The sequence below is a fragment of the Diospyros lotus genome, chromosome 12 (genome assembly GCF_014633365.1).
Source record: "Diospyros lotus cultivar Yz01 chromosome 12, ASM1463336v1, whole genome shotgun sequence".
Classification (NCBI taxonomy): Eukaryota; Viridiplantae; Streptophyta; class Magnoliopsida; order Ericales; family Ebenaceae; genus Diospyros; species Diospyros lotus.
This window is the reverse complement of record NC_068349.1, coordinates 32,995,931-33,014,629: the sequence shown is the minus strand read 5'-3', so window position 1 is coordinate 33,014,629 and position 18,699 is coordinate 32,995,931. Positions and strand designations below refer to the sequence as shown.

Sequence of the window (18,699 nt, the reverse complement as noted above, 5' to 3'; positions counted from 1 at the left end):
GGGAGTATTTGCTAGGCCTGCTGAAATAGTTTCCAAGGGTATGTAACCTACTCTAAATTCTTGGGGACAAGAATTTTTTTTTTTTTTTTTTGGGGGGCGGGGGGGGGGGGAATTGTCACGACCCTAGTGGTAGATTTGACTTTTGGTTGTAATTCATAGACCACTCGTTCTAGTTAGTTACTATTATATCAGTTGTACCCTTTCGATTATGCCTTTCAACTGAAAGGAAGAGCCTATAAAAGGCTACCATGTAAGAGGATGGGAATTATGTTGAGTGATAACACTGATTCTTTCCCTCTCAAACTCTCTTTTCCCTCTTATTTCTATCTCTAGTTTCTCCCTTCTTCTTTCAAATTCTCCCTCCAATTCTCTTCTCCTTCTTGGAACTTCCATAATTCCAGAATTACGTCAAACCTCATCCTTGAGGTTTGACACTGTCAAGAATTGAGCCAGTCCAATCTGCATCACTATATACTTCCACATCTCTGTTTTCTGTTTTCTTGAACATCAATCCTTTGCATGGAGTTAACTTTAGATACCTTAGGATGCAATACACTGCTTCCATGTGTTTTTCTTTATGATCATTCATGAATTGACTCACAATACTAATAGAAAAACTTATATCCGGTCTAGTGTGTGATATGTATATAAGTTTTCCCACCAGTCATTCATATCTCTCTTTATCAACTTGAACACTTTACTTGCCAATGTCTAACTTTCTTGCAGATTCCATGGGAGTGTCTGCAGGTTTGTTGCCCATCATACTGATTTCATTTAGGAGATCTAAGATATACGTCCTTTGGGAGATTGAAATACCATCTTTTGACCTTGCAACTTTTATGCTTGAGAAATATCTTAGGTTTCTCAAATCTTTAATCTCAAACTCCTTTGCAAAAACTTCTTTGAGACGTCTTGTTTTAGAAAAATCATTTTCTGTGACAATGATATCGTCTACATAGACAATAAGGATAGAAATTTTACCTCTTGAGGAATGTTCGACAAAGAGGGTGTGATTTGCTTGGCATTAACCATATCCATGCTTCTTGACTGCCTTTGTGAATCTTTCGAATTGGGCTCTAGGAGACTGTTTGAGCCCATAAAGTGATCTCTTTAGTCTACATGCCCTGTTTTTCGTAAATTTAGTTTCAAATCCAGGAGGAATGTCCATGTAAACCTCTTCTTCTAGGTCTCCATTTAGGAATGCATTCTTCACATCTAATTGGTGGAGAGATCAATCCAAAATTGCAGCTAGGGAGAGCAGTACTTTGATGGTATCTAGCTTAGCCACTGTGGCGAATTTCTCTTAGTCATCAATACCATAAGACTATGTGAAGCCTTTTATCACAAGTCGGGCCTTATATCTTTCAATTTGCCCATTTTCTTTCTATTTCACAGTAAACTCCCATTTGCAGTCCATGGGATTTTTTCCATATGGTAATTCTGTAATATCCTAAGTCTCATTCTTCTCCAAGGCTTGAATTTCCTCAAGAAGAGCTTTCTTCCACCTTGGTTGTTGAAAGGCTTCCTGTATGTTGTTAGGAACCTGCACTTTGTCCATACTTGAAACAAATGCACTAAAGCTAGGTGAAAGACACTTATATGATATACAGTTTTGAATTGGCTGTTGTGTGCGTGATTTAACACCCTTTCTCAGTGCTATGGGCCAATTGAGTTTATCATCAATAGGTTTATCATTGGAATTACCTTCACTTACCCTCAAATCTAGGTCAGGGTCTTGGTCAGTCCTAAGACATGTTCGTTATTCAATCCCTTCTTGATTAGATTTCCTTCGAGAGTAAACTTGAAATTCATTGGTATGAGGCTGGGAAGGATGGTGATTGGTGGAAGGATTTGGATTAGATTTGGATTAGGTTGTGATTGCTGTGAACTTGAATTGGATGGACCAAGTTGTTGTTGTTGTTGTTGGCTCGAGATGAAAGGACTAGAGATGGAAGGAATGTGCCAAAAATGATATTCTTGAGGATTATTTAGAGTGTCCTCTCCCTGAATATCAATTTTGGAATAATAGGTCTGATTTCAAAAAAGGTTACATCCATTGAAGTGAAAAACCATTTATATTCTGGGGAATAACATTTGTAACATTTTTGATGAGGAGAGTAGCCAAGGAATATGCATTTAATAGATTTGGGATCAAGCTTGCTGCAAAATTGGTGATGGACATGGACAAAGGTGGAACAACCAAAGACCTTTAGGGGAATGTGTGAAAAGAATTCGAGTGTGTGGGAAAGATTGAAGAAGAAGTTGACTTGGTGTTTGATGGTTGAGACTTCGTGAGGGCATTCTATTGATGAGATAGGTGCTCGTAAGAATGGCTTTACACTAAAAGTGTTTAGGGATATTTGAAGAAAACAAGAGTGATCTAGCCACTTCTAAAAGATGTCGATTTTTACGTTCAGTAACCTCGTTTTGTTGGGGTGTATCAACATAAGAGTTCTGATGAATAATGCCTTGATTTGAAAGATAGTCTCCAAGGATCAAATTGAAGTATTCCTTGGCATTATCGGTTTTCAAGATTTGAATCTTGGCATGAAATTAACTTTGAATCGTTGAATTAAAATTTGACTAGCCTCATATTTTTCTTTCATAAGAAATGTCCAAGCAAGGCATGTATGATCATCAATAAAAGAGATAAACCAACGAGAACTAGTAACATTTTTTACTCGAGAGGGCCTCCACACATCACTTTGAATTGTAGAAAAAGGATGGGATGCTTTGTAAGTTTGGCTTGGATAACTATTTCGAATATATTTAGAATATTGACAAATTTCACATTGAAACAAATGTGGATCTTTATTCTTAAACAATGAAGGAAACAATTTCCTAAGGTAGACAAAATTGAGGTGACCTAACCTGTAGTGCCATAACATAATTGCACCATTATTATCAGAAGGAAAATTAGAGGGACAAATAGAATGCTTTGAGGATAAGTAGCTACTGGGATGAACTTGTTTGCTTTGGAAGTCATTCTTTTTGAGGAGATAGAGTCCTGAACATGCCTTAGCATTGCCAATCGTCTTCCCCGAAGTCCGATCCTGAAATTCACATAGATTATTTGAGAACTTGGCCACACAATTGTGATAAGTGGTAAGTTTATTGATTGACAATAGATTGCAATCTAAGTTAGGAACCAAGAAAACAGATTTTAGGGTAAGGTCCTTGGATAGAGCTATAGAACCTATCCCTACTACTCTTGACAGGGACCCATCTGCAATCTTTACAGTCCAATTTTCAACACGGGGATTAAATCTTGTCAATAGCTTTATATTTCCAATCATGTGGTCAGATGTTCTTGAGTCAACAATTCACACAGTTGATAGTTCATGTTTAGCATTCAAAGCACTTAGGAAATTACCATTGTGGGCTATTGAATAAGAGGCAACCACTAAAGGTTGAGTGGTCTGTGACTGGCCAAACATTTTTTTGAGCCATTCCATTTTTTTGATCCATCTGTTCCTTGCTGAAAAAATTTGGTTTTGAGCCTGTAATGGTCTCCTCCATAGAGGCTATGTTGACTTGACTTTTCCTCTCATGAGTAGGTTTCCAATCTGCTAGTTTGCTGTGTATTTCCCAGCAGGTGTCCCTTGTGTGGCCTATTTTATGACAGTGATCACACCAAGGATGCTTCTTTTTTTGTTTGGTTGGTTGTTGAATGCCCCGAGTGGTTAGGGCTGAAGTTTCCAAGCTTGGAGTGGCAGTCTTCAGCATTATTTTCATCCAGCTCTCCTCTCGACGCACTTTAGAAAAGGCCTTCTGAATGCTTGGTAGAGGTTTTGTACCTAGAATTCTCCCTCTCACTCCATCTACGTTTTTGTTTAAACCTATAAGGAACTTGTATAATCTCTTTTTTTTCAACAATCTGTTTGTATTTGGCTGCATCTTTTGGACAATTCCACTAGATCGTATCAAACTTATCCAGTTGAAGCCAGGACTTGTTGAGTGAATTAAAGTACTGGGTAACATGGGATTGTCCTTGCCGTAGATCATCAAGTATGTTTTCAATCTCAAATAGCTCCGATGTATTTTCAACATATGAGTAAGCCTCCTTAGCAGCTTCCTAGATATCTTGTGCAGTGTCATACAATAAAAAATTCTCACCAATCTCATTATTCATGGAGTTGATAAGCCAAGACATTACCATGTTCTATTTCCACATCCAGAACTTTGGGTCTTCCTCCCCCAGTTTGCTTGTGGCTCCAATTAGGTAGTCATCCTTCCCCTTTCCGTAGATGAACATCATGATGGATTGGGATCATTGGAGGTAGTTCTGCTCGTTTAACTTGTGGCCAGTGATAATAAACATATTGTTGTCGACGGCTCCCGTGTTGCTGGTTGGACTGGGTATGATCTCCGAAGACAAATTGCTTTTCCCGGACATGTTGTGATTCATAGATCTGAAGATTGCAGGAGTGATGGAAGGATTGTAAGACAGATGGCATGGCAGTCACTGCCGGTGTGGATGTGGTGGTAAAGGAAAGATAAGAGCTACCTAGGGTTTAACAAAAGAGAAGTATTTTTCCCTGCTCTGATACCATGCAGAAATTTTAGGGTGAAGAACTGATTTCATTCATCATAGTGAACGGAACATATATACAACATACATCTTTCTGGTTTCCTAGTATATACACTGCAATTAGGAAATTATATCTACAGTACTTTAGGAAACTTACAGCTAGCTGTGAGAGTGAGAGGGATTTATTCTCTCTACTCAAACTTGGAAATAGGTTAACTTTACAACAAAGGAAAGTTAGAAAATAGGAAACAAAATAATTAGTTGGCTGATATTCTCGAAATCTCTACAGCACTGGAATAAATTAAAACAAGCTGGCAATGAATCATTTTCTATTCCTGAAAATTGTGTCTAAACTTTGAGCCTACCCTACTGTGAGAATCCCATATCGCCTCAGCAAGGGAGACTTGGGCTATATATAAGGAGGATCCCTCCACCTGTGAAGCTGGCTTTTTAGATTGGAGTTCTATCTCTGACTTCTCACACCTACTTTACTAGGAGTGATGACAGTCCCAATCTGCTAGCTTCTTTTTTAGTTGCCACATCATAGAGACTCGGATAAAGTTCACAAAAATACTGACCGTAGCACATCTTGGCAGAAGCTAACCCTGTCCAGCAGTCCCACCTTAAAGTTGATAAACTGACTAAACTCACCCTAGACTCTCATGATTGCTCTCCATAGACCAATCACATTATTGGGAATTTTGTAGAAAATAAAAGATTTAGATAGTATTACCTCTGTTAGCATGTTTCTTGACATGAATTGAATAGGAAGATTAGTCTCATGGGGTATGACGACCTTGCTTCTTCTTTTCTGTCATTTGAGGAATTTAAAATGATCTGTATCATGCCTCTCATGTTTCACCTTTTTTTTTCTATTTGCATTGTGCGTTTGTTATTTATGTTTTATTTGTTTATTTGCTGATCAATAAGGTATTGGAGGAGCTTCAAAAAGATCCATGGCCTGTCCCGACAGATCAAAGGGCAACGAGATGTACTGGCACAGCATTGAATGTGGCTGCACATTTGTTAGGAGCATGTGTTCCAGGTTGTGGGGCTAGGATCATGGCTTTTATTGGAGGGCCTTCAACAGAAGGGTTGGGTGCTGTAAGTGTTTCTCCAACTTTGCTCATCGGTTACATGAAATTATGAACTCAGTTGATATATTTCTTCAATCATTCTTCTTTACCTTTTATGGCTACCAATTATTTATCTTCTTTAATACCTAAGAATCAATATAATGTGAATATTAGAACACAAGGAAATGATTACTTGACTGACAAAAACAAGGCCATGCTCAGTGCCAATGCTCTCACTTTGTTTTACTGAAAAATTGTAACTTTCATGTGATACTAATTGTACATTGGGAATGATCATTATTGGTTCCCTTGGGCAAGTTTGGTTGTTCCATGCTTAGTAGTTTTTGTAGAAATTGGTATAGATTGGACGTGAAGAACCACAAAAGAATTGTTCTATTATGTTGTATAGACACTAAATACATTCCCTATTAATAGGGAAGAAGATTACACTATAGGAAAGTTATAAAAAGGGAAAACATATATGCTGTACACTATACAAGGAAACTAAATATACAATCACAGATTAGGAAACTTATTAAATCAGGATCACTTTCCTGATCTTGGAGAAGATCTGTCTTGATTCTAGAAAAGTCAGCTCACGATCTTTCTCCTCTAATTTTCCTTCAATCTCGTGAATTATTCAACACTCCCCCTTAAGTTGGTGAATGAATATCTATCATTCCTAGCTTGCTTACAAGTTCTTCAAATCTCTTGATAGTTAGGCCTTTTGTTAATACATTAGCAATCGAATTTGCTAAAGAAACAAAGGGTATACATACCTTCCTAGATTCCAACTTCTTTTTGATGAAATGATGGTCAATCCCAACATGTTTGGTCCTATCATGCTGAACAGGATTATGTGTAATGTTGATGGCCAACTGGTTGTCATAGCCTAACTTCATTGGTCCATGGCTAGGAATTTTAAGGTCTTCCAGCACTATCCTTAACCACAATAGCTCACATAGACCAAGGGCCATTGCACTAAACTCAGCCTTTGCACTAGACCGAGCCACCACACCTTGTTTTTTGCTCCTCCAGGATACCAAGTTGCCTCCAAGAAAGACACAGTACCTTGTAGTTGACCTTCTATCCACTAGAGAGCCCCTATAATCAGCATATGTGAACCCTACAACCTCTGTTTCCTTCCCTGGTTTGAATAGCAAGGTTGCCTTTAGGTAGCATAGGATCCTTCTCACAACTTGCATATGTTCCTCAATCAGATTATGCATGAATTTACTCACCAAACTGACTGCAAATGTAATGTCAGGACTAGTGTGAGAGAGGTAAATCAAGCGTCCCACCAATCTTTGATATCTTCCTTTCTCCACAACCGGACTATTAGAGTTTTCTAGCTTTAGGTTAGGCTCTAAGGGTGTACCTGCAGTCCTGTGTCATGTCCCTAGGAGCAATAGAGGGGCAATATTGTAATAAGGATATAATACTTGTTAGGATTACAGTTGTATTGCACATGGGCGGCTGTATTGTACATGGGTGCAATGGCTGCGAGGCTATAAATAAGCCACTGCTGTAGGAGGGTAATCATGTTTTGAATTGTTGAATGAAATCTCACATTTCTTTCTCTTGAATTCTCTCAATCTCCCTCCAATATCTCTCTAATCTCTCTTAATTTCCCTCTCTTTTGGTTCTCTCTAATCTCCCTCTCTGTTTTGTTCTTCCTTAATTTCCCCCCATTTCTTCCGATCTAACTCCCCCAATTCCTTCCAATTACGTTTTAAACCTATCATGAACCCTAGGTTGATGACCAGCAATTCTATGGTATATTTTCTTTGTGAGAGAAAAATACCATCCTTAGAGTAGACCACTTCTATTCCCAAGAAGTACCTAAGTTTGCCAAGATCCTTGATATCAAATTCACAAGCCAGGTCCTTCTTTAATTGCTACTGCTCCTTAATATCATCTCCTGTAACAATGATATCATCTACATACACTAATAATGTTGTTAGACTTCCTTTCTTTGAGTGCTTAATAAATAGGGTATGGTCTCACCTACTCTGCCAATATCCCATGGTCTTCATTGCCCTTGAAAATATGTCAAACCAAGCCCTTGGGGATTGTTTTAATCCTTAAAGGGCTTTCCTTAGCTTGCAAACCTACCCTGTAACACCATTGTTAAAACCCGGAGGTGGCTCCATAAAAACTTCCTCTTCTAGATCACCATGAAAGAAAGCATTTTTAACATCCAATTGCATCAATAGCCAACCATAACAACGAGCTAAGGATAGAAGAATTCTTAATGTGGTCATTTTTGCCACTAGTGCAAATGTTTCCAAGTAGTCAATGCCATAGGTTTGTGTATACCCTTTGGCAACCAATTTGGCTCTATACCTTTCCAAAGTGTCATCTGCATTATACTTAACATTGAATACTCATCTACAACTCATAGGCTGAACCCCTTTTGGTCTAGGCATCATTTCCCACATCCAATTTTTCTCTAGAGCCCTCATTTCCTCTTGTATAGCATGCACCCAATTTTGATTCTATAATGCCTCATCTAGAGTCTTAAGAATGACTATAGAATCAAGGGAAGATAGAAAGCACTTGTGCTTAGGTGACAAACAATGGTAGGAAATGAAATTGACTATAGGATGCTGAGTGCATCTCCTAACTCCCTTTCTAATGGCAATGGGAAAGTCCAAATTAGTGGGATCAATGTGTAGGGGGTCATGAGATTGAGAGGATTCCATACTTGATTTTGAGGAGGAAGTCGGTCCTTGCTTAGCCCACGGGATAGGCTGACTCCTTCTCTTGTACACATAAGGTGATCATTTGACCTTTGCAGGAGACATAGCTGAATCTGGGAAAAGATTAGGTAATTCTTGATATGTTACCTCTTGAGGGGTTGAAACTGGAATAGGAGAGAGAGGAGGAGAAGAATTAGCATAGTCAAGTGGAAGTGGAGTTGTGGACTGAGGAGGTTCATAGGATAAGTTAAGAGGTGGCTGAAACCTAGTGATTCCAAACTTGGCAAGCTCTGCTCACCACCTATACTCTCCCTCTGGTGACCAGAAGCTCAAGGACGGAAAAAAGCTTGATTTTCCACAAATGTGACATCTTTAGAGACAATCAATTTTTGAGTAGGAGGATAGTAACATTTGTAACCCTTCTGAGTAAAAGAATAACCAAGGAAGAGACAACAAAGAGCCCTAGGATCAAACTTGTCCTTGTATTGTTTAGACACATGCATAAAGGCCACACACCCAAATACCTTAAGTGGAAGAGGGGAATGAAGATTGAGTTATGGAAAATGAGTTGTGAGGCATTGAAAAGGACTAAGATGCCCTAGCACCCAAAAGGGAACCCTATTAATCAAATGTGTGGCAGTTAACATAACTTCACACCAAAAAGTTTTAGGCATAGAATTTTGATGCAAATAGCTCTAGTCACACTGAGGAGAGGCCTCATTTTTCTCTCAGCAACCCCATTTTGCTGGAGGGTGTCAACACAAAAGGATTTATGGAGAATTCCTCTCTGTTGAAAAATCTGATTTAGGGTGTGATTGAAGTAGTCCCTTACATTATTGGTTCTGAATTTTCTAATGGATACCCCAAATTGGGTGAGAATCATCCTATGAAATGACTGTAAGATATTACTAAGGGTTGCTTTTTCTTTTAACAAGTAAACCCAGGTCATTCTAGTGCAATCACTAATAAAGGACACGAACCATTTATCCCCAGAATAGTTGAGAACTTTAGAAGGCCCCCATATATCAGAATGCACCAATGAAAAGGGAAATAAAGACAATTTATTACTGATAGCATACGGGACTCTATGATGTTTTGACAACTCACACGCATCATAGAGAAAGGGGGATGTCCTAGTCTAAGGTGCTAAAACCATACATTCCTTTTGGTAGAAGCTGGTTGGGAAGAACATGTGAGAACAGGCTGGTCTCTTGCAGGTGATTCATAGGTCTTCTGCAAGTAGTACAACCCCTTGTGTGCTTTAGCAACACCAATCATCCTCCCCATGGCCAAATCCTGAAACATACATTCATAGGGAGAAAAAATCACACGACAATTAAGGTCTTGAGTCAGTTTGTGTACTGAACGAAGATTGGTAGAAAGGCTAGGAACATAAAGGACATTTTGGACTTGAAAAACAGGGTTTAAGCACACTTTTCCCTGCCCAATAATTGGAACAGATTGACCATTGGCTACGGTAATTTTTTTGGAGCTATTTATGGGTTCATAGGTCTCAAAAAAGCTTAGGTTAGGGGTCATATGATCAGTAGCTCCAGAATTCAAAATCCATAATTCATTCCAAGGTGTTTGAGAGGTAATAAAGATCTCAGAATTAAATCACATACTTGCTTGAGCTAGAGAGCATGAATCCCCCTGAAAAGTTTTCAAAAAATATTTTAGCTTACTGATCTCTTCAACTCTCCTAGATCAGGTATGGCTGTTTGTTCACCTTTTTCAGCAGTTTCTTCTCCTTCCTTAGTGGACAGATAGGGTCTTGTGGGATGTTTGGCCAGTAGGTTCTTAAAACCTCCTCCTATTAGCTTCTTTTCCATGCAATTTGAAGCATGTTTCACGTGTGTGTCTAGGCTTCTTACAGTAGGAACACAACACGCCTTCCTTATTCTGTTTTAGGGAAGGCTGATCCCTTCCTTGTGATGATTTTGACCATGTCCCCCTGCACTCTAATAGAAACCATAGCAGAGCCTTCCACATGATGATCATTAAACATTGCTACTCTTCTATGTTCCTCACTTCGAACTATGAAGTAGACCTTGTTCAAAGATGGCATTTTCTCTCGGTTAAGGATCTGTGCTTTGACCTAATCAAATTCAGGATTGAGCCTGGCCAAAAACTCTACTATTCTATCTCTTTCTAACATAGAGGTTAGAATAATAACAGCTTCACTACATACCATCTTAATGTCTTGATAGTGGTCTAATTTAAGCCAAAAACAATTCATCTTGTTATAATAATCGGTCACAGACATGGACCCTTGTTTTGTGCTACTGATTTTAGTCTTAATCTCATAAAGAATAGATGCATCTTGCACTTTTGAGTATGTTCTCTTAACTGATACCAATAACTAATCATCGTTTGCTTCACCCAATTATTGGAGTTCACCTGAATTCGCTTATCTCTGCTTCGTTAGATCAGTTGATAAACATTGCCTTAATCACTCGCATCAGTCGAGAATCAACCTGACACCACCTTTGTTATAGTCGGATTTGATAAACCGGTAGCTTGTGAGTTGCCTTGAGCTTAGCTCCCTAAATCGATACCTACGAATCCATTCCGCTTCAATGTTGAACCTGATTTAGGAGCAGGAGAGGTCGCACAATTCCGCAACTTTGATCGGCCTTCAAGAGTTGTTGAGATCTCTTGACTCTTAGCTGAGAATTAACCTTCATGCGTCGGAATCAAGTTCCGAAAATCAACCGTGTCCGAAGGTAGCTGTCTATATCCGTCAAAATTACTTAATAGAGAGAATTGCTGAGGAACGATGGCTCTGATACCAAATGATACGATCCTAGGATTTGCCTAGGGTCTAGGAAGGAATTTGTTAAGAATTAAAGGAATATAGGGCAGAAAGGGAGGGAAATAACTGAACGGACAGAATTGAGGAAGAAGAGAGAAAGACGGGAGAGAGAACTAGGAGAATTGGGAGAGGGAAAATAAGAGAATTCAAATAATTCATTAAGCTAATTTCCTCTAACTACTCAAGCTTATTTATAGGTTTACAATTGAAGATGCTAACAACAACAACAGAAAATACAATTAATGCAACTAATAAGGAAAACACATGATATGTATTACTAATATATCCTTGGGTTCCTTGGGGTCGTGACAAGTTCATCAAATTATTCATAATTTTGTCATGTTCCTCAAAAGCTTGATATATTTCCCTAGAAAGATCATCAATTTATATTTTGTTGCTATGTTTTTTTAATAGTTGATAACAAATTAAGAGTCTTATCAATTTTCATACAATTTTTTTGTTGGTTAAATGTGATTCTATAGTTTTGCTCATTTTTTTATAATTTAAAGTAATATTTAATCATAAAAATTAGAAAATTAATTTTTTTATATTAAAATAATATCAATTACACAAGCACTTTACTAATGACCTTTTTGGTAATTTGATTGATAAATGTACTTTTTTTCCTCATAACTGGCCAAGCACATAACAATAACAAAAGTGTTTCTTAGATGATATGGCCAAATACGAAACTCTTTTTGCTTAAAAGTGATTTTTGCTATAACAATTCTCATTGTTATGTCATTTGTACTAGATTAGGATTTTATGTGTAAACAGATATTTTTTTGTATGTTTGCATTTGTATGTTTCTTTTTTGTTCTAGGGTTAGAATGAGTATTCTTCTCGAAGGCATGTTTCTAGAAGGACAATTGACTGATTTAGTTATTTAGTTATTTCCAGTTAGGCAGTCAGGCTGTTAGAAAGTTGTAATTCACGACCCTACAGTCTATAAATAGGGATCGTGCGGGTAGACAGGGTGCGTGCTTCATTTTGAGACATTTTCTGTTACTATCTTGTGGGTTGGGATCGATTGAGTGGCTGAGAGTAAGGCTGGGGACAAGCTTTGTAATCTTAGGGAATCCAGGTAGCTTTCAGGGTATATGGGCTGGGTGTGGATTCAGGTATTCTCTGTAATCATTCTAAAGTTTGTTTCAAGATAGTGGATTGAAAGGAGGCAGCATCAGTTTGGACGTAAGGTCCCAAAATTTGGGACTGAACTAGGATAAATCTCTTTGTTTGTTACTGTTTCCATTATTCTTGTTTGTTCGCTTATATCGTTTGTGTTCTTGGAGGTGGTGAGTGATTTCAGTGAGTTATTGGGTTGAGAGAATCTAGAGAGATTGCTGTGTTCTTACTCTTAACACTCATGATGGCAGAAATTTCACTGCAATGCCAAATAGGCATCAAAAGAATGGCATCATATCATGTTTACATTGAATGGTCAAATTTGCAGTTATCTAGTCCCAAGTTGACTTTATAGGGAAAGGAAACCTTAACTATGATTGTTATGTGTTTGCATCGAGTGTAGCCTTGAAGAAATCAGTACTGTCAAATTTGTATTCAAGTGGCAGATTAGTTAGTTAGATTATGTCTAACGGTAACTTGTGCATAAGGGGTATATTAGGTATTGTGGTGTCTTTTATATTCCTTGTATAGTCCGCCCAAATGTCTATAAATATAAGGCAGGGGCAGTCGCTAGAGATATAGATCATTCTATTCTGTACGAGTGCTTGTGACTGAGAGGAAAGTCTAGATATCAGATAGCCTTTGTAATCTCATTATCGGTATCGGTTGTACTTGTGTGAGGGACTCTTGTGTACTGATTGATTTCAAAGTTCTTAGTGGATTTCTCTTGGGATCAAAAGGCTGGATGTAGGATCATTTTTGGATGATCTGAACCAGGATATATTGCTGTGTTCTTGTGTGGTTTGCATATCTCTTCTCTATTTTTAAATTCTGTTCTTATTTGTGTTTCTGTTTTGGTTCAAACCGTGTGTGTTTGTGTGTGTCTTGAAATTGGTCAAGATTGAGTGCATTCCAGTGCTCCCAATTCAACAATGATAATAGCAGTTCTGCTTATAATTAGCAAAAAAAGGAAGCACTGCATGCAGATGGAGTTAGATGATTTTATTTGTGTGAATCTTTGCTATTAAATGCTTGTATGGGGCTTTTTAAAAGGTTACTATATTATCTGAGCCCTTTGTTTTGGATATCAAACTTGCAGATTGTGTCAAAAACTTTATCTGAGCCTATACGCTCTCACAAGGACCTTGATAAAGATTCTGCTCCCTATTATCATAAAGCTGTGAAGTTCTATGAAGGACTTGCAAAGCAGCTTGTACATCAAGGGCATGTCCTTGACCTCTTTGCTTGTGCACTTGATCAGGTACTTCTCTCACTTATCTTTTTTCTTCTCCCTTTTATTTTGCATTGCCCTCCTCTTTCCTCTTTGTATTGTTGATTACTTTGATCTGTAAAACACCAAGGTTCTTTATGTTTTTCCTAATCCCCACATGCTCCATTTCTTTGGCCATTTAAATAAGTTGGTTGCCGATGACTGTGGTAGGACCCTGATATTCTGTTGCGATATGTATAGTATATCATGAAATGCCCATCATCTGAGTTTGCATAATCTACAAATATTGCAAATAGTATGAGTCATCATAGAATTCATATTCAAACAGAAAAAGGCATTAAACGCAGACCACAATACACAAATATGCATTCATACACAAGATAAAATCAGGTGGACAAGAGAAGTCAAGTAGGTGGTCTCTTTGGAGTCTTAAACAAATTGTTAGGTAGTTTCTCTTGGAATGCACATAAACTTTTCCTTCTTGTATGAGCACAATATGTTATTTGAGATCAGTCAGAAAGTTGATGCTTTTGTGCTTGGAGGCCCATAAGCTTGGTTGAAGCCAATGAAAGAAGAAAACAAAAGAAAGATGACAGCATGCCTAGTTAGTTAAACAGTCTTCTTTTGTTTGTTAATTAAGCAAAAGTATCAACATTAAATCACTTAATTATCTACAGAGTTTCTTTTGCTTATCAGCTTCTAATTGAACCAAAGACTAGGGTTCACATTCCAATATAGATTCCTTTCTCTGCTTTTTGGCCATAATATACTGTGTTAGTCCATCAAATACTGGTCAAGGTGTTATCTAGTATCTACTCTAAAAATAAAGTGGCACCATAAAAGGCCTCTCTTAACCCTTTGAACCCTGTGATATATGATTATCATTGGTTTTTGTTGTTATTTCCTATCTTTCCAAAACTTGAGGAGCCTTGTGTATGTTTAGAATCATAAGCACTTTTGCTTGATATTTTTTGTGAATTTAATCTAATAATTTCTGGCCTGTATTGATGTTCGGTAACCGTTTAACCCTTGTGCTTCATATGTGAATCAATTTGCAGACTTCAATTATATTTAGTTATTTTAGGTTGCACAGACATTTAGTGTAACGACCCAATCCCACATCAATAGCCTATTGGGGAGGTCGCGGGTGTATTGTATTACTTGAATACCTTCACCTAGCACTTTTGGGTGAGGGCCTACGGTGTTGCATTTAGGTAGTAATGGTTTTGTTTTTTCATGTTTTTTTGTTTTAGAAATTCTTATTATTCCCCACTCCCAAAAATCGATTCCAAGCTATCTAGAAAGAAATTTTGATCCTTGCATGCAAGCTCGTTCAATTTGTTTCCAAGTATGTTATTAAATGCTCTGATGAGGGGGCTTGGGTTTGCCACAAATGCTATGTTTACATAATTTTGGCACCCTCACATAGGGCCTAGGAATGAACTTGTTTTCTTCCCCCCTAAATTTCTGCTATTTATTAGGTTGGGGTTGCTGAGCTTAAAGTAGCAGTTGAAAGAACTGGAGGACTTGTTGCCCTTGCAGAAAGTTTTGGCCATTCAGTTTTCAAGGATTCTCTCAAACGTGTTTTCCAATCTGGTGACTATGATCTCGGTCTATCATCAAGGTAAGGTTTGGTTGAACTCCTGTTTGCCTTTTAGTAATGACTTGTTAATAACTTGAGTAATGAGAGGTGCTTAGGGGCGGAGCCAAGATTTTGATTCAGTGGGGCGAACTAAAATACAGAAAATATAATTTTAAAAATAAGACAATAATGATAAGATTAAAATGCAAAAACTTTTGACAATTATTTCTTATGACTTTTCATACTTTGATAACGCCGCATAATGATCTCATTATCAATTTTATTAAATAGATCATTTTCAACATACACAACTAAACTATCATTCATCCATTGGTCTTCAATCTTATTACGCAATTAATTCTTCATAATGTTCATTGCAAAAAATACTCTTTTAACTGTAGCAGTAACAACCGAAAGAGTTAATGCTAAAGTTATAAGTTTGTAAATTAATAGGTACACTATATTTTTTTTCGTCACAACCAGTTTCTGTGCAAGTTCACTGAGTCCCGTAATTCTTCAAACTATTCTTTAAAATACAGCTTATGAAAAGTTATTTGAGTGACTGATTTATTAATATAAAATATTAACTTTTAAATACTTTCTTCAAAAAAATTCTGGCCCAGTGGGGGGCCTCATGTGACTCTGCCCTTGGCGGTGCTATACAAATAGAAAAGTTTTACAGAATGCAGTGGATGGTTCTGAGCTACAAGTTTAACATACTAAGAAGTTTTCCAGTTTCTCTCTATCCATATGCAACACATCAAGCACATGGGTGCAACCATCGTCTACCCAAGTGATACCCAGTCGCCCAACAGTCAAGAAACTGAAGGACACAAATCAGTGCAACCAAAACTCAAAACTGTGCCTCCTGTGAAAAGAAGCTCTGCAAATCACTGGGCACCTTGTAGTGAGGGAATATTGACTTACTGATTCCTTGGAACTACAAGTAAAACAGCAATTAAGGGGGCAAGTAACCCCCTTGACTAGATTATCAATTGTGAGAATTAAGATCAAGGCCTCTGTCCACAAGAGACAGACCTTGGTATGTACATGGGATCCTTGGGAAGCCGCCACTAAATGGAGTATTAACTTAATAGTGATTTTTTCCCCTTGTCATTATATCTCATATCATTTATTGGTTTGTAATCTCAGCTGGGTGCCTCCTATTCTTTACCCTTCTGTGATTGGTATAATCTCAACTGCATATTCAATTAATTTGTAAAAATTGCATGCAGTGGTATATTTGAGGTCAACTGTTCAAAGGATATCAGAATTCAGGGCATTCTTGGTCCTTGTGCATCTCTTGATAAGGTATATTCTGAGCATGTGAAGGACGTGTCTCTTTTGTTAGCTTCACTTGAGATTCTTACAAGTTGTGGGAATGCGGCTTTGTGCAGAAAGGTCCTATATGCTCTGAAATTGTTATTGGTCAGGGAAATACCACTGCATGGAAGATGTGCGGCCTTGACAAGGCAACATCCCTGTGCCTTTTATTTGAAGTTGTGAAGAAGGACAGCCCAGAAACTATTGTTCAATCAGCCAACAATCAATTCTACTTTCAATTTTTAACTTAGTATGAAAAGAAACTTAAGCTTTCTTGAGAAATTTTTTATTAGCCTCTTTTGCTCAACAATATGGAAGTCTAACTTAATGCAGATAATTTGATCCAGTTATCAACATACTAGTGGACAGATGAGACTTCGAGTGACTACCCTCTCCAGAAGATGGGTTGCTGGACCTGGAACCAAACAGGCAAGCTCTGTAATTTGTTTTTCTTTTTGTCTTTTAAACAATTTTTGCTTTTCTGGAGATAGTTTGGAAGCTTTATTTCAATTTCTTTAAAGAGAAATTCTGTCTCTATTTACCAATCGCTACTCATGAATCAAGCAATTTGTATAGGCATGAAAGTGATTTTTTATGTGGCATTCCTTTCTTTGCATCAATTATTTAATCTAAATTAAAGCATAGTTCTCATTAATATCATTGCAGATAGAAAGGGGTGGGGGGGGGGGGGGGGGAATTTGTTGATCACTTCATCTTATATAAGTCAGCGGCTTGACAGTTCTGGATCTTGTTTAGCTTTCTTTGGAGTTCAATAAATGATGTGTGCCTTTTTTTCAATTTTCTTTATACATATGGTAGGACTTTCCCAATGAGGCATTTGGAATTGGTGTGGAATAAATTGTGGAGTATATGGCAGAAAAGAAACACAACAGACTTTGAAAGTGTTGATAGTCCGACTCCTTTTTTTGCCTATGTATAGCATTTATTCCTTTTTGGTGGTTTTCTTTTGTGGCATCTACTTATCCCCCTCCCCACCCAAAAAAAAAAAAAAAAAAAAAACACAAAAAAGGAAAAGTGGAAAAAAATTGCTCCACTTAAAGGAACTTAGTTCATGGTGCTGCCTGTGGCTCTATGTATTTCGCATAGTAGCCTTTTGTGTTGGTTTCTAATGTGAGCCTGAGGAAATTGACTAATCTGTGTTAAAGAACTTAGTATACAACAGTTAGCTTTGTAGCTTTGCTGTGTGTTTTAATTTAAGCTGCTTTAGGCGCTTATTAATGTGTTGCTGTAAAGCTTTAGCTGTCTTCTATATAAATAGCAAAGCTATCTGTTTGTTCTATTCATTCATTACTTTTGAAATATGAATTACAAAGTTAGTATAATTTTCTCTCGTCTAGTCGATCTCCTCTCCTAGGGTTTCTGATATTTTACAATCTGAATGTTTTTCTAATCTTAGATACTCTTAACTTTGCATGTATGCTATTTGTTAGAATTATTAGTATAATTGTATATATTGTAATTATTGTATATGTGTGTTTTATTTGTAATTAGATTAAGCTCATAGGTTAAGCCCGTAGGTGTTTAAGGCTCGTTATGTCTATTATAAATAACAAGTTAAAAGAAGTTAATCTTTTAGGTTTTTCTTTCATAATTATTTTCTCACATGGTATCAGAGCCACCGATGAGAAAAACCCTAGCCATCGCTGTGTATCTTTTTCCAACAACCTTCAAACCCTAGCTATCATCGTCATTGCCCATGCTAGAACGCCACTATCCAACCACCACTTGCTAACACCACCACCACCCTAGGGTTCGTCGCCATCAGATTGGCCAACCACCAAAGACCCATCGCCGACGGACCACACACGCGCGCCACGTGTTACCTCCACCTCCACGTGCCGACGTGTGACAATGCGTGTGAGAATCCCACATCGTCTTATCAAGGGAGACCTGGGCTATATATAAAGAAGAAGATTCCTCCACCTGTTAAGCTGACTTTTTTAGGTTGGAGTTCTACCTCTGATTTTTCACATTGTATTAGAGCCAACCCTTGGCTGGGGGACTACCCTCAGTCGTGGTCACGGACCAGTACCCTGCTCGATCATCTGGGCATGTATTAGTTACTGGAGAAGTTTCGCAGGGTGAGGGAGTGAGAGAATCCTGCATTGCCTTAGTAAGGGAGACTTGGGCTATATATAAGGAGGATGATCCCTCCACCTGTTAAGCTGGCTTTTTAGGTTGGAGGTTTACCTCTGACTTCTCACAATCCGTCTGCCGGTCACTTTTCTTAGGCTTCTCCAGATCTGATTTCTGACGGCCCCTCAAGCCGTTTCCGGTGTCAAAGTCCTTGCCA

The 18,699-nt window shown here is 37.9% G+C and overlaps 1 protein-coding gene across 1 annotated transcript in view; it reads left to right on the top strand.

The window, feature by feature from the left end:
- The window catches only part of LOC127786466 (protein transport protein SEC23-like), a 51,314-nt gene that overhangs the window by 8,205 nt on the left and 24,410 nt on the right, over positions 1-18,699 (top strand). Inside the window, exons 2-7 of the mRNA XM_052313885.1 lie at positions 5,462-5,635; positions 13,349-13,510; positions 14,962-15,104; positions 16,298-16,373; positions 16,460-16,635; positions 16,733-16,814. Coding sequence (XP_052169845.1) covers positions 5,462-5,635; positions 13,349-13,510; positions 14,962-15,104; positions 16,298-16,373; positions 16,460-16,635; positions 16,733-16,814 — 813 coding nt within the window. The remainder of the gene's footprint in view (positions 1-5,461; positions 5,636-13,348; positions 13,511-14,961; positions 15,105-16,297; positions 16,374-16,459; positions 16,636-16,732; positions 16,815-18,699) is intronic.